This window comes from Haliotis cracherodii, unplaced genomic scaffold (assembly GCF_022045235.1).
Source record: "Haliotis cracherodii isolate W230 unplaced genomic scaffold, xgHalCrac1.p SCAF_10, whole genome shotgun sequence".
NCBI classification, from domain to species: domain Eukaryota; kingdom Metazoa; phylum Mollusca; class Gastropoda; order Lepetellida; family Haliotidae; genus Haliotis; species Haliotis cracherodii.
The window spans coordinates 45888778-45905110 of NW_027266265.1; the positions used below are offsets into that span (position 1 = coordinate 45888778).

At 41.3% G+C, this 16333-nt stretch overlaps 2 protein-coding genes and 1 long non-coding RNA gene across 3 annotated transcripts; all 3 read left to right on the plus strand.

Annotated features, from left to right (window-relative positions):
- Positions 1 to 1264: 1264 nt before the first annotated feature.
- Positions 1265 to 2959, plus strand: LOC139451442 (uncharacterized). Its single transcript, XM_071232961.1, has 2 exons — positions 1265 to 1666; positions 2125 to 2959. The coding sequence occupies exons 1-2, from the start codon at positions 1271 to 1273 to the stop codon at positions 2518 to 2520; spliced, it is 792 nt and encodes a 263-aa protein (XP_071089062.1). The 5' UTR covers positions 1265 to 1270; the 3' UTR covers positions 2521 to 2959.
- A 3411-nt stretch (positions 2960 to 6370) lies between these two features.
- LOC139451458 (uncharacterized) lies at positions 6371 to 9887 on the plus strand. The gene is made up of 2 exons (XM_071232962.1): positions 6371 to 6832; positions 7261 to 9887. The coding sequence occupies exons 1-2, from the start codon at positions 6371 to 6373 to the stop codon at positions 9547 to 9549; spliced, it is 2751 nt and encodes a 916-aa protein (XP_071089063.1). The 3' UTR covers positions 9550 to 9887.
- A 3552-nt stretch (positions 9888 to 13439) lies between these two features.
- Positions 13440 to 16076, plus strand: LOC139451474 (uncharacterized). The gene is made up of 3 exons (XR_011652346.1): positions 13440 to 13522; positions 14007 to 14062; positions 15681 to 16076. It is a non-coding gene; the product is annotated as an uncharacterized lncRNA (long non-coding RNA).
- Positions 16077 to 16333: the final 257 nt, after the last annotated feature.

Below are 16333 nucleotides of genomic sequence, written 5' to 3' on the forward strand. Positions count from 1 at the left end.
AGGTACCCACACACCCACACCACACCATACCATACCACGCACACATACACACGCACAAGTACACGCACACACAAACACACGCACGCACACACACATACAATACGTACATTATACCATACACACGCACACAAACACACACCATACGTACATAATACGTATTATCACCGTCTGTGGTGTATGAGACGGCCAATGAATTATACAAGTAACCATGCATTCCGCTATCCCTTGTGTAAAGAACATGCAAATTGTTAGGCGGAATGTGACTTTGAAATTTTGAATCTGGTTACATTTAAATTTCAATAAATCTATATAAATACAGTTTGGTCAATAAATAGCATATTATGTGTGATTCTCGCTTTATTTGTAACATGTGTCGGTACTATTTCAAATATATGAATATGCATTAAAAGAAATTGGCAACAGTTAACCCCTAAGCTTTAATGGACGATCAATCCTATTCTGTTTCTCTTGAGAATCTATAAAGTAAAACATCCAACTTGGTTTGGCAATACAGATTGCCCAGCTGTAGGCTGAAAATTAAGCATTTTTCTGGAATCCATTTGAATTTGATTTTGTTATATAGTAGCATAGTAGCCAATCAAATCCTCTGAAGGAAATCCAGGGCGGGGATTTGAGATTGCGCGAACAACGGGAATGGGTATAGGGGTTAGATAACTGCATTTCTGGGACTAGATGTATCCAAAGTCCAAATCTATCTAATTGCTGTGAACCTCCACATTAGTCTTCACGCTTCAAGGGACGCGATATATACACCAAGGGCGACTAGTTTGAAGATTTAAATGTGTTGCCGGATAATTGCGTTGGTTGGTTGGTTGGTTTGTTGTTTAACGCCGCACTCAGCAATGTTCCAGCTATATGACGGCGGTCTGTAAATAATCGAGTCTGGACCAGACAATCCAGTGATTGATATCATGAGCATCGATCCACGCAATTGGGATCGATGACATGCATCAACCAAGTCAGCGAGCCTGACCACCCGATCCCGTTAGTCGCTTTTTACGACAAGCATAGTCACCTTTAACGGCAAGCATGAGTTGCTGAAGACCTATTCTACCCCGGAATCTTCAGGGGTCCCGGATAATTGCGTGTCACTGTGACCCGACGGCATGGTTGGCTATGACCCACACGTTTGCCTGGTCCCGATTGCGGCATATAACACTATTCACATCGAATACCTGTAAACGATGCAATTTTTGTGTGAAGATGTTGATCCAAAAGGTCAATATGCCTTATCTTTCAGGTCATTGCGATGGAAACATCAGGACTCCACACCAAATTCGGCTGCAAATGTCGGAACTGCTACAGCTACACCAGTCCGGACAGTAATGAAACGACGGACTGTGCTAAGTGTGGATGTTCTCCCATTGACCACACCATCATGAGGATCAGCCCTATTGAGGTGGATAACGATGACGTCTCTGAGCCCTCGTGTGATTCAGGGATGCCAACTGTATCATCTGAGGCTGTATCAGGCATAACATCATTCCCACTGTTGGGTACAACGTCATGGTCATCATCCGACTTTGGAAGTCTATTTGACACCAAGAAACGAGCCTTGGATGATGTCAGTGGCGGACCTGCAAACAAAAAGCCGAAGGGTACAACGACTGGACAAAAAGCAGGCACGGATTCTCTTGGGATTGAGGTATGATCTTCAAACTGTATTGTTATTATTAACTCCTAGTGAATGGTCATAGGACTGTATGTTTCATGCCCCACCACCCAGGTAACACCCCTGCACCCCACCCACCCCACCCCCTCTCCTCCACAAAAAAAAGACAGAAACAAAATTAACCAGGCAATCTCACCAACCCCGATAATAAACTACCAGTCCCAGAGCCCAGCTTGACATATGGAGCACAGACTCTCCTTAAACGCAACTCACGCCAGCAATAACCAATTCAATGAAAGTGAAACGTATTAATACTTGTAATCGGGTCAAACTTGACAATCAGGCCAGGGTATCACGGTGTATCCCGACAACACGTTTCAAGTATGGTTGGATCTCAATCTGTTTAAAAGTCCTGTATGAAATCAAAATCCTGTTTGTTTTATCGCAACAGGTGATGCAACCTTGGGTCACATTCTGTCCATCTGTTCTAGGGGCTGCTGAAGCTGAAGCCCTGCAAGGTCCTCCAGAAGGGCCACATCCCCTTCACCGAGCTGGACCGTATCCCATATTATGTCCGAGGAGTGTACAAGATCGCCTATAACTGGCAGACGATCTACGTGGGCTCAAGTTCCTGCAAAGTCAAACAAACACTGAAGAGTCATTTCAGCGGCCACGGTCGATCCGATTTGTTCGAGTTTATCAAAAGTCTGAGCCAGAGGGACCTGGAGAAGGTGACAGTGTATTACCTGGACGAAACAGTGTACGACCACAATTGCTCAAAGAAAAGTTATATGAAGTGTATTGAAGACATGCAAGGGACCAAACCCAAATTCAATGGACCACTTCCCAAAAAACCCACTTCTAAATGGTGGTGCATTATCCAATAAGAATAACACAATCAGTTCTTTTATAGAAAAACTCAATACCCGACATCAACGTGCTTGGGTCCACGAGCGAGAAATTGGCATACCATGCTCCTCCTGCTACCGTAATTAGTTCTAAGGTACCGATCATGTTGATATTTGAACTTAACAACATATTGTTGCAAGATCCATTTCAAAATGTTTTTAGGTTTGTAGTTATAAAAAAAATGTTAAAGTAGCTGCCGCTGAAAAAATATCCATAATAACCCCCATACCCCCTCCCCCCCACTCCCCCACCCCACCCCCACCACCACCACACACCACCACACACACACACACAAAATATCAAATGGTTGGTCCCTAATACTCAAATGACAAGATCAGCTATCACTTTCATTAGCATAGTGTTTGCGATTTTGTTTAGAGTTTGAATAAAAACTGAAATATATGCTGTCGCACCATTCCAAATAAAAAGACTATTCTTCTTGGGGTGGTTTTGTTTTTCTTCTTTTTTTGTTGATGCTTATTTGGATTCGATCAGATATGGTAGTACTCACGACCCTTGTACACAGATCGGCACTACACGTGTTTACGTATTTAAGTATTACCCAAGTTGGAGCGAGATGGTGATTGGATCAAAGTTTCGATCATTTCACAGTGAGGACATTGCTCGTTCAAGCAGTTTGTTTGCCTGAATAATAAATGACGCAATTTGACTGTCTGAGAAGTACAACGGTGCTACTATACACTCCTTCAAAAAATCGGCAAGCAACCACTCAGTCACATAATATATGTCGATGACCAGAATTTAATATAAATACGAAAACATGCGATCATTTAAGATCCAAAAGAAAGGTGTCTTTTTTTCATCTGCTGAGATAAAATATACATCACAATCATTGCATTTAATTTTGTCTCATCACTGATGCTTACACACAATCGATACGTCGACAGACTGTGAACAAACAAGCCAAGATATTTATAGAGGCCTCTTAATTTATAAAAAAAATATTCAGTTAAGGTCACTTATCTAAATAGCAGGCCGTAACAGCATAAATGTGTCAATAAAAATGTGTTGGTATGACTTATTGGTATAGTTACATCATTAATATCTCATAACGTCTGAACCGCCGTCATATAGCTGGAATATTGCTGAGTGCGGCGTAAAACAACAAACAAACAAAAACAAACAATCATAACGTCTGAAAAGAAGTACAACTGCAACCTGCACGCTATATTAAAAGTGACTCAGAGTTACCCGCCCTTTCCTTTATGACCTTGACCGCGTGTCATTTCGTAAAGACGAAAAGCACATGTCGGTGTTCGGTACGTTTTAGGCAGCTGGCAGCCACGTTTGAGGTAAGAATAGATGTTGTGGTTAAATGCAAAATCGATTTCATCTAATGCTTGTTATATGTTAGAGTGCGTAAAACTGAAATTAATTAAAATCAACACGGGATCATCAAAAATAATCAGGAATATGCGGGCCCGAAATATTGACAAAAAATCCGGAATTAAACCTAAAGAAATATATAGCAGCTTGTCTGTCTTTGTAACCGACTGTTGTGTGTGTTGGCAGTATTTTTTATGTCATCTTCTCATATTATAAATTTAAGATAGGCATATGAACAAGAGCAAAGGTGATAGTTATTCAATCGCCCCACCCTTGAAGAACCAGGTTAGAATAGCTAGGTCTTCAGCAACTCATGCTTGTCGTAATAATTAAGCGACCAAACGCGGGCTTGCTGACTTGGTTGAAGCATGTCATCGCTTCCCAATTGCATGGATCGATGCTCATGATATCAGTCTCTCGATTGTCTGGTGCAAAGTCGATTATTTACAGAACGGCGTAATATAGCTGGAATATTGGTGAGTGCGGCGTTAAACAACAAACAAACACACTATTCCATCGCCCACAAGCTAGGGGAGGCAACTCTTCCTATCATAACAGTGTGGTCTGATACTGTGAAGCGCGGTGTTGCTTACTGTTTTTTCCCTATTGTATTACATAGTACATTTATTGATACAATAAATTATATTTTTAGTTATCAATAAATGTATTTATTGATAATGCTATTTATAATTGAATTTTGTTTATAAATCTAGAAAATCTGAAAATCACCTTTGTGACATCAATAATTATTTTAATGACAAACAACAACTTTGTTTTATATCATACAGTTAAAATAGTGGTAGTAGTCATTATTTTGTGATGTGAATAAATACATAATTGATAGCCTATATGAAGATAGGGAATAAATAATTAAGCAGTGGAACAAAAAAATCACAAAATTTGGAGCATAACAAATTATGATTTGATTTTTGCTGTTATATTCCATTGAAATGCATGTACATTTGACTGGTAATGTTGCAAATACACAAACTCCATAAAAGCAAAATTTAACAAGTTGTAATAATTCAATATGTTCCTATTTCAACCACTGTGCACGGGCGGTCAGGTAGCCTAGTGGTTAAAGCGTTCGCTCGTCATGTCAAAGACCCGGGTTCGAATCCCTACATGGGTACAATGTGTGAAGCCCATTTCTGGTGTCCCCCACCGTGTATTGCTGGAATATTGCTAAAACCAGCTTAAAACCAAACTCACTCACTCACTCAACCACTGTGCAGGTCATTGTTGGCACAGTTGTCTGAGTTGCCGCAATTCGCTGTGCAGAGTTACATACCTTGGGCATGCAAGAAACCTATTATTGGGTTCGAATCCTGATTAACCCAGATAATGTTTCAAGGTTTGTCAGCACCATATCCGTGCCAATGTGTTTCAAAAAGTAACAAATGTCGCAGACCTGCATCACTTCTGGATTTCCTCCAACATTAAACTGAAACGCTGTTCAAAGCAGCCTTAAACCCAATCTAAAAAAAATCTCCTTGGTCACATATTTCGACTACACAAAAACTGATTTTAGGTGAAACATACGTCTTCATTTCTGCACTGGAACCCCTATTAGTAGTCAAGAGGTTAGATGTGTGCTGTAGACAAATTAAGCTTCAAAAACATCAGACCGCCTCCGTGGTCTAGTGGTAGAGCGTCCGCACAGAGCAGAAGGTCCGGGGTTCGATCCCCACTCGCGTCATATCAAAAGACGTTAAAAGATGGTACTTGTTGTTACCCTGTCTGGTGCTCGGCATTAAGGGGCTAAAACATAGACTAGTCTGCTCGGAGTCAGTATACTATGTCTGAGTGGGGTATTCATGTTAAACTGTGGCATGGTATCTGTGTGCTAGCACTCGGATCGGCATCAGTCCGGACTAGTAAAAGCAGCCACACACAAACACCCACATACATGCACGCCGCTTTATAAGTGCAATAATCTTGGACACGACATTGAACCCCATTTCACCTCACCTCAAAAACGTCACCTTTCGGAGTTCCCAAAGAAATATGTATGCTTTTAAGGATTTATCTAAATCTGCACAAAGGCCGATATTCATTCCTAAGTTCGCACTAAACCACCTGATCCTGTGAAAGTTAGTTGCGACTTTCGAAAAGCCAATTTTGATTGTCTTCATGTGTACCATAATTAGAACATACTGATATAGGTCAGATTTGTCTTTGTTAGTAGAAACAATTAATAATTATCAGGGGACTTACAAATACAGTGAATATGGTTAAGTTTTGAGATGTTTCAGATATATATATCATTTATTGTTTAAGAGTACAAGTGTTATACCACAGAATTAAGAAATAACTATTGCCTTTAAGAGAAAATGTGCATGTAAAGAGATTAAATTCAGTTTGTTGCATAACAAGTACAAATAGTTGAACTGATTACATACGGGATACAAGAGAAAAATTATCATAACTATTGATCTGCCTAACTGCTCTGCAATAATGTAGGTTGCTGGAGACTTCCTGATGTCCTACGTCAAAGACAAGCGTGGGGTTCCTCGGGGTAGCTGCGGCTGTGGACAATGTGCCCATTATGTACCACAGACTGAGGGGCACGCATGCGGTTATTGTGGCTGTCTGCCAGTTAAGCATGAAGACCTCAGGAAAATCACAAACCTTCAAAAGTCATTTCCAATTCTTGAAACAGACACCGAAATTGCTTCAGAAGATGAACTTCCTGTCATACTTGGCCCAAGTCGACCCAGAAAATCGAAAGATTTTCCAGACAGATTGGATGCACCAGTATGCAGCCCTGAACAGGATACGACCACAACCAGTGGCACAAAGATGCACAGCAATTTGGGATCAGACAGTACAAACAAAATCCCAAATGATGTGGGCCTGGCTAAATCAACACAGGATAGTCAAGTTCATGGATCTCAGAATATGAAACTTCCAAAATATATAAATACAGACAGGGTTACGGAGGTAATATATACAAAGGTTTTAGAATTTGTATAGGAATGCTTGTGTTTATATACTTTGGCCATCAGCATGCCAAGCAACAATGACAAGTCTTAACTTCACTGTAAATATGAATGTATGATTTAGTGTTTCAAAATATTCTACTCAGCTATCAATGATCATCATTTAAATGATTCCATGACTAGGACTATAAGGATGAAAATGTGTGCATATGTGTCGATAAAATTATGTTACTAGGCCTAAAACAGTCATCAAAACACAGCAAACGTAAGGTCAAAAACACAACTATGATATCAATATCAAATACATCGCCATCGAATAACCATTTTGTGTTTGTTTCATTTTAGCCACCATCAAACATTGGCGTATAGTACTGTATGTTTTGTTTGCATCTTGTATTTTGTGTTGTATGTAATATTCCTTCTACTCAGGTACCACCATGCGAGCTCCTCCAATCAAATCACATGCCATACTATGAGCTTCCTGACAAACAGCCAATGAAAGGTGTGTATAAGATTGCCTATAAACACAAGACAATCTACATAGGAAAATCCCTCAACATCCGTCGGCACCTGAAAAGGCTTATGCCAGGGAGATTAAGTCAAGAAATTGGTAAGTTCCTTAAAAATCTTCCAAAGAAGAAAAAGAAATATTTGACAGTGTTCTGGATCGACTCAGACCTATATAAGCACAACTGTAAAGGTAGGTCATACTTCAAATGTATCACCAGAATACAGGGAGAAAAACCTAAATATTCCTATCCTAAAAAGTTTAGTGATGCTGGAGGTGGAGGAGTAGCTACTGGTGTCATGTGCACACCTGGAGACACAAGCATGATCACGACTGCAGTCCAAGATAGTCAGGTGGAGGCTCCACCTCGAACACAAGACACTCCCATTGGAGTTGATCCTACACGAGGAAGGAAGAAGTGGAAGAGGAGTGGATCCACACCACAAGCGCACAGCAGTCTCATCAGAGCTGGACAGGGAAGAGGGAAGAAGTGTTTGGGGAGTGGGAACCATTTGAAAGAAAAAGCTGATGTTGTAATGCTTGGAGACAAAATGACAAAAACAAACAAACCAATGAAAAAGGTTGCATATTTTGAATCAGACAGACAAGATCCCGAGTCAGAAGTTGGGAAATTAACATCACTCAAAGGCAAATGTCAAAGAAAACGCAAAAAGTCTAAAACAAGCGCTACTAGCCTACTCTCTGAAGCTCTTCAGCCTAAATCAACAAGAAGTTCAACAAAAGAATTTTCTCCGAGCTCTGGCAGAAAAGAACTATCCACAAAGACAAAGTTGTGTTCTGTTTTACTTGACAAGAAAAGATTTGTTATACAGGAAGCAAAGGTAAAGATACCACCTTGTGATCAGTTGGAGAAGAAAACACCAGATACAGAGGTATGTTCTGGTGTAGAAAGAGTCAAGTCATTAGCTTCCCACAATATGAAAACCCAACATGTGCCTTGCATTGAGGAGACTACAGTAACCAAATCTTCAAAGGTAACCGTAGTAAAGGTCGAGAGAGAGGATGTCACCAAAACTACCAGGTACGCAGACACTGCTCTCTCCTCAACATCTCAGGGGTCTGCTGGAGGACCCCCTGTATTTTCTGGACAAGATCACCAGTTTACTAATATGAGACTAAACACGTCAACACCCATTCCCGTCAGTTCAACTGAAGACAAGAATGACTCAGGATCTATATATAAAGAAGAAAAGTCAGACCAAGAATATTCCTTACAAGGTGTCCCTTTCACTCTAGAGGATAAACAAGAATGGATTCCTGATATTTTGGCTGATTCAGAAGACTCAATGAAACTAATCATAGATGAACAGCAATGTGCTTATTCTCCGGGCAGATCAAAATGGACTCATGAAAACTGGCCAGAGAGTCCCATAGCTCCCTGTAAGAGGGAGCAAGTTAACAGTAATGAGTCTTTTCGATTTGATTCAAGATCTAGTAAAGAGGAAGATGGTGCTTCTGTTCCAGCTAGTCCCGGAAACCGAGAAGACACACCAGAGTCATCAACTACCATATCAACACAGAGGGTGTCAGTGAGTCCGGTTAAGTGGCAGCCTGCAACCAACGCATCAGCAACAGATTCATTCAGAACTCAAACTGTGAAACTATCAGACGGTCTAAATTCTTTTGGAGAGGACAAAGTGGTGCCTTCAAAGCCAGAATCATCAGCTTCACCTGATTCTATCAACAGTTGCTCTGTGGCACAGGGTAGATTAGTGGGCACTGCTGATGGTAAAACCCATATTGGCCTCACTGATGAGAAAGCACCAACTGACACACTTGCTTGCATAGCTCCCGGTGATGTCCATCCTGACACAAGTTTGTCAAGCGCCACTAATGACACAAAACCCATCAAACCCTTTTTGGACAACAACGCTTTGGATTCTACCACAAAGTTTCCTCCAGGAAAGAACTCCCGTTGTGATACCAGGATTGTTGTTTGTGAACAAAGGTCGTGGCACGCTGGTGCTTCATCATCTCAGTATAAGAACACATCCTACAGGCGGGAGTCACGGCCTGTGTTTGATAACATCGAACACTGGAGATCTCATCAACGTCATTTCATGTCCAACGGCTGTAGTAGACGCTACACGAACCGAGAGCGAACTTTCGACAGGGTCGAATACCGACATGGAAATATGGACATTAAGGACACAGCCCTAGTGAAGACAGAAGGCCCAGACCCATGGTAGGCAAGTTCTGGTCTACTTCAGAGGGCACGGGTGGCACAACAGCATAGGACTTTGCAGTGTTGATTCGCTCAGCTGCTCATTGGATGGAATCCACGAATCGTCACGCCTCGAGCTTCACTTCCACAAGAGTGAGTTGAGTTTCCCGCCACTTGTAGCAATATCATGGCATACACCAGCAATTCGAACCAAATGGCTATCCGAGCATATTTGAATCAGTAGTCTCGTCTAAAAAAAAATGATGATGCAGTCTTGCTTTAGCGATTCAAACTGCAATGTTGTGTAGGTTGTTTGTTGTTTCATTGTTGAGTTGTTAAATATGTGTAAAGGTCACACATTGATCGTCGAGAAGTTACACCTTGATTAGAGCAGAATGCAAAAGAAAATTCTACTCAAACACAATTCATTTCAAGGAGTATTGAGATCCAGACTTGACTTAATTTCAAGATTTGTTCCTTCAGATTATACCCAAGTTTGTAACGTTGTTCAATAACATTTTGTTGAGGTAAGGAGAAGAAAAAGTGTGATTTGTGTGTTTCTTTGTAATATTGAAATATTGCTTCGTGTCTTTTATTCTACGATGACACCAAATTCAAGAGGAATGCTATTTACTTATTTTCATAATTTACGATTAACGTTTGTACCTAACTTGTTTCTTTGTAATGTTGTAAGTAGTTTCGCGTGTTCTATTCAACGATTACACCAAATCCGACAGGAATACTACATACTTATTTTCATAATTTGTTATGATTAACGTATGTACCTATTTTCACAACAAGTGCTGTATATAGTTTTAACACCTTTGAATTAAATTTAATCAATCATGATACTGGGTTTCGTCTTCTGTTAAGAGATTCGGCTAAAACAATATGTTATATACAGAGATACAGTAATCTGCGTATTTGCGCCAAATACACCCCCCCAACAAAAAAAATTATAAAAAATCCAAAAATATTCAAAACCCAATTACTTTCAATTAACTTGAAACACATGCATTAAATGAAAAATTCAAATGTATAAAAACAGTACGCGTCGATACCCAATGAAGCTCTTTCAGCATGCGTACAACGGAGCTAATTTCCGAAACGCAATTACGAGCTAATTTACTTTCCGGGTCAAGCCTATGTTTAGAACCGTTATTTACATCTGAAACATTATTTAATCTTTTTTTTAAATCCCAAAATGTGTACTAAATTTGGGAAAAACCCAATAGAGTGATGAATAGATGAGTGAAACAATATTGGTTACCAAATGTAAAATGTAATAACCCAATTAAAATATAAACCGAGTAAAAACTCAATTGCTCAAAATGTTATCTGAAGCACTGTATATATGTGATAGTAAGCGCCTGTTGTTGCTTTTTGTGTAGCCCGTCACAGCTACCAAGGCGGAAATAAAACGAGGAGTACCCTGCTGATTCGCTATCAACTTTGTAAACCTCAGGGGGCGGTCGGGTAGCCTATTGGTTAAAGCGTTAGCTGGTCACACCGAATACCCGGGTTCGATTCCCGACATGGGTACAATGTGTGAAGCCCATTTCTGGTGTCCCCCACCGTGATATTGCTGGAATATTGCTAAAAGCGGCGTAAAACCATACTCACTCAGTGTAAACCTCAGACATGGACTCATCAACAGTGCAAGTCCCCAAACTCTGAATCTTCTCTACTTTTCCTGATTACTTTCCAGAGTTGGTCTGCTGTTTAACGCCGCACTCAAATATTCCAGATATGTCGCGGTGACCTGAAAATAATCCATTCGTCAGTCACTGCGTCACCCAGACATCTTGTCCATTTAGCAGCGTTTTTATTATGTAAACCATCGGGCAATAGACAGCATACGCTTGAAAGTTGGATGTGACAAAATACAGCCGTTATCAAAACGTTACTCGACTATAAACAGTCGCAGAAAATTTAAGGTCCAAAAGACAACTATGGTACGTAAATAAATCACCATCAAATAACCAGTTCTTGTTTGGGACATTTTAGCCACAATCAAACATAGGAGTATACTTTGTTTTGCCCGGCAAGTTGGTATTCCTTCTTTATGAAATAAAAGTTGTCAGGTGAGTTGAGGTAAAATGGGGTTTAACGTCGCGTTCAGGATTGTTGTACTTGTTTAGCGACTTGCATGCACGTGTGTTTGTAGCTGCTTGTACTAGTCCGGCCAGTATACTAACTCCAAACTGACCATTTCACATCACCTATTCTAATCTGGTCACAGCTGGGTGAATTTCTTCAACTGCAGCTTTACAGAGACAGCCTATCCCCTTTTGGTATGCAGCATTCGGGATCTTTTAAGTGTCAGTGAGTTTGGTTTAACGCCGCTTTTAACAGTTTTCGAGTTATATAACTGCGTGTGAGCTTAATGTGGGAGGAAAGCCCGAAGCGATGCAGGTCTCAGACGTTTACCACTTCGGTGAAACGAGCACTGGTATGGTGCTGACAAACCTAGAAACATAATCGGGATTCGAACCCACAATCATAGGTTTCTGGCGTGCCCAAGGGACGCAATTCTGCACAGCGGATCGCGGCGCCTTAGACGACTGGGCCACCCGTGACCCCGGATCTTTTAAGATGGTATTCGGGGATCAGCAGTGTGTTATACGGGACGCAAATTAAATCGTATCTTTGGTTCGCAGATTCAACATTGTTTGTTTGTTTGTTTGTTTGTTTGTTTGATGCCGCACTCAGCATTATTCCAGCTATATGACGGCGGTGATTCAACATAATGGTGCATAAAATGCTAACACAAATGTACCTCAAATCGCACACTTTTTGTCGAAGCTTTTGAGGTTGGTGTTAAGTGGTATTCAGGATGATCAGTGCGATAGAATAGCTCTTCAGCAATCCATGCTTGCCGTAAAATCGGAATCGGGTGATCAGGCTTGTTGACTTGGTTGATGCATGTCATCGCGCATCCCAATTGTGTGGGTCGATGCGCATGATATCAATTACTGGATTGTCTGGTCCAGACTCGATTATTTAAAAGATCGCTGTCGTTTAGCTAGAATATTTCTGAGTGCGGCGTTTAACAACACACAAATATAACGGTGAGGCTCCGAGTGAAAACTTAGATGGTAATCGGTATTCAGATGATGCGGGAGAGGGAGCGGGGAGAGCACACCCTTTTACAGCTAGGGCAGCTCATAACCGACACAGACTCGTGAAGATCCGGGGTAGAATAGGTCTTCGCCAACCCATGCTTGCTTTAAAATGATTGTCGTAAGAGGCGACTAACGGGATCGGGTGGTCAGGCTCGCTGACTTGGTTGATGTATGTCATTGGTCCCAATTGCGTGGATCGATGCTCATGATATCAATCACTGGATTGTCTTGTCCAGACTCGATTATTTACACAGACCGCCCTCATATTGCTGGAATGTTGCTGAGTGCGGCCAAACAAACAAACATAACCAACACACGAGATCGACCACTAATATAGAGGATTAACGGTAGTTAGTTTTTATGGTCTTCCTTTTCTTTAAAAAAAAACTGTTGACCCTCCGACACGAAATATCGGACATATTCCGTTAACTACCCATACAGAGTCCTAGGGGACAACAAGGGGCACATTTTATTTTCACGTCGCTCAGTTCAGTCAGGGTCCCATTCCACAAAACTGTCTCAGTGCTAAGACGATCGTAACTCCCATACATAGACTCCGACTCTCGTAGCACCAAGATCGCTTTGTGGAACGATACCCGTGAGATTTGGTAAGATGGTGATATATTCAATTCTAACTGCGCAATACTGTGTTCGCGTATACATCAACCCAGATCGAGTTTAACCGCAGCAGTGAGAAGGCTATTTATATACGCAACGCGGTGTCCATATAACGACAGATCACTTCCGGGTTTAAGTGCTGACTACAGCAAATCGCTCAGAGCGGTTAACCGTTGTCAATATAAATACACGCGCCAATCCATGCTGTCACAACTAGCCAGATTTCTCTACTGAATAACGTCAACACTGTACAAGGTAAGGAGTTGTGTCTGTCAATTTCTTTGTATTTCACATTAAACTATAACATCAGTAGTGAATATATATTAAGACAAATATGCTGAATCAGTCTTTTCATAACATTAGATAAGATTTGTATTGAAGGCAGTGATTGGACTATTTAATCGCTTTATTGGTCTATTTAATCGGTTTGATGTCCGTATGTGTTTCCCAGAATCTGTAAATATACTATTTGAAGAAAAAACGTAAAAAGAAAATACGCTTCATTACCCCGAGACGTGTAACGAGTAAGGGCCAACTGGAAATCAAAATGATAGGTTAATAGAATCGTTCAGTTTTATTGTTTGAGGACAGTATGTTAAGAACACTATTAAGACTGCGTATCTCCGATAAACTATTTTTCCGAAGGCATAATAATGTTATTCCTGGCCCCAAGTAATGATGTGTTGGGCAATCCCCGTTAGGTACAGATTAATCAAGACATTGCACCGTCTTCACACAGATAACAGGACAAGGATGGGAAAGTGGAGCCACTGCAGGAACCCCTGGAACTCCCCTGTAAGTAGTCTCTAGGTAACGCATGCCCGAGAGCGGAATATCGTGGTTCGATCCCCGGCTGAGTCGCACCAGAGGGCGTTAGAAAAGGGTACTTCTTACAGTATGTATTACCGCCCTTACATCATCATCATCCTCTTAGCTCCAGAGGCGGTCGGGTAGTCTAGTGGTTAAAGGTTAAAGCGTTCGCTCGTCACGCCGAAGACCTGGGTTCGATTCCCGACATGGGTACAATGTGTAAAGCCCATTTCTGGTGTCCCCCACCGTGATATTGCTGGAATATTGCTAAAAGCGGCGTAAAACCAAACTCACTCACTCACTCTTATCTCCAGGGCTAGCATTTCGTTAACCTACACTAACCCCTGTACCCATCCCCCGTGGTTCTCGCAGTTTAAGAACTCTGGAGATACAGAGGATGCCCTTATATCTATTGTAAGTCTATGTTATATTGTTAAGGCGGTGTAGGTACGATAGCGGTAACGCGTGGATCGCATCGTGCATGCAGGCACTGAGAACGTAATAGATGCGGGACGGATTAAGGAACAGTTGAAAGAAAAGGGTCGAACTCCTTGTCCTCTATCTCCTAGAATCATAATCGGGGCGAACCGGGATTCGAACCCACAATCATAGGTTTCTGGCATGCCCAAGGGACGCAACTCTGCACAGCCAAATACTCAAATAGTATATATATATGTAGTGATGTGTTCGCGCAAAGGAACTTTTCACTTTCCGCTGAACTTCTTCGAACACTGCCCAGGCTTCTATTCTGTGAAATTCAGTATATGTAATAATGCACTGTTGTATAAGTGTAAGGATGGAGTACGTCTTCGGTGTATATTGTAGTGCACGTACGTGACACATGACGAACGCCCATTGGATCAGAGCCTTTAATAGCTGCAGGGTTAGGGATGAATGGAGTTGGTGGGAGAATATCGTGCAGGGGTTCGGTTTAGTCGTGATGTGAATTACTGGAAAAGAACCTGTACATAAAGATTCCGAGGATAACACTGCAATTATTCTCACAAGTGTGCGAGTCAGTCGAAAGCCACGGCTGGAAGAACTGATCATCGTTTAAGTTCACCCTTGATATATATTTCTTCAATATCACATAGCTCTTATCCAGATGCATAAAACCCTATGGATATTCCTTTGTAGTCTCCCAGACCCTACAGAATAATGAAAAATGCAACCAACATGGCCAACTCAAGTCTAGAATGATCTGGCAAGTATTTAATAAGATAGCTGTATTTCTAAGACTAAAGCTAAGAGCCGACCATATTGGTAATCGGGTGGTCAAAATGTGTGACCTGGCTGGTTAAGTGGCCCGACAGGGGGAAAGGGTGCTCATGTTATCAACCTTTGATTTGCTTGACCCTGGTTTACATGTCGTGATGAACCTGGAACAATTCTGACTGCGGCGACAAACATGATTCATTCACTTAAGTATCATAAAAGGTATAATATCCGTAACAAAAGGTTGCCTGGAAATAGGAATCAAATTATTTCCCTGTCCAATTAGACGAGGCATTTATGATAATGAACACCCGAAAAAAGCTGGAAGTTGTCTGCTGTAGTTTTGTTGTCTTGTGGAATAGGTTTGAAAATGTTTTCTTGATTGCAGGCGAAGAGAGGTGTATCGCAGATGCTCCGGCAAGAGAAGTTGGGCCAAAGCAGCAACACGTCACATTTCAGGCAGACAGAAAAACATATTGTGGAAACGCGAGCAAGACTTGACAAACTGAGGTCTTCCACTGCGCCAATCAACGAAGATCTGATGAAACTTCAACTTCTGTGCCACTCTGTCACCTTTGTGACGTCATAGCTGTGTACAAATGACCGTCCAATCATAATAATCATTCACTGATTCACTGACAATGTCAATCCTGCCTTCAAACTGCCCACAGCAGAACTGAAAGCTAAAATGAGAAACAGCAATTTTCTGAGTCGTCAATATTTTCACGACAAAAATGTATGAATATGTGCATCCACAATCTCACGAGAACTCTCTCCGTTTTATCATGCGCTATCATATGTTTGTGAAATATATAATGACAGTTTTATTTTCAGAAGAAGACATTATTATAAACAATAAATGTTAACTGGATGTTCATTGCTTGGGGTGTTTGTCTCGTTAGCCATAGATATTCGTGCACCGGGACGTCGACACATGTTAGCAGGCAGGATCCAGTTACCGGGACGTCGACACATGTTAGCAGGCAGGATCCAGGTACCGGGACGTCGACACATGTTAGCAGGCAGGATCCAGGTACCGGG

Excerpts from the sequence above, each read along its gene's own strand:
- LOC139451442 (XM_071232961.1), top strand. The coding sequence starts at position 1,271 with ATGGAAACATCAGGACTCCACACCAAATTCGGCTGCAAATGTCGGAAC. Across the intron at positions 1,667-2,124 it reads CGGATTCTCTTGGGATTGAG|GGGCTGCTGAAGCTGAAGCC; the intron begins GTATGATCTTCA and ends CATCTGTTCTAG.
- LOC139451458 (XM_071232962.1), top strand. The coding sequence starts at position 6,371 with ATGTCCTACGTCAAAGACAAGCGTGGGGTTCCTCGGGGTAGCTGCGGC. Across the intron at positions 6,833-7,260 it reads ATACAGACAGGGTTACGGAG|GTACCACCATGCGAGCTCCT; the intron begins GTAATATATACA and ends CCTTCTACTCAG.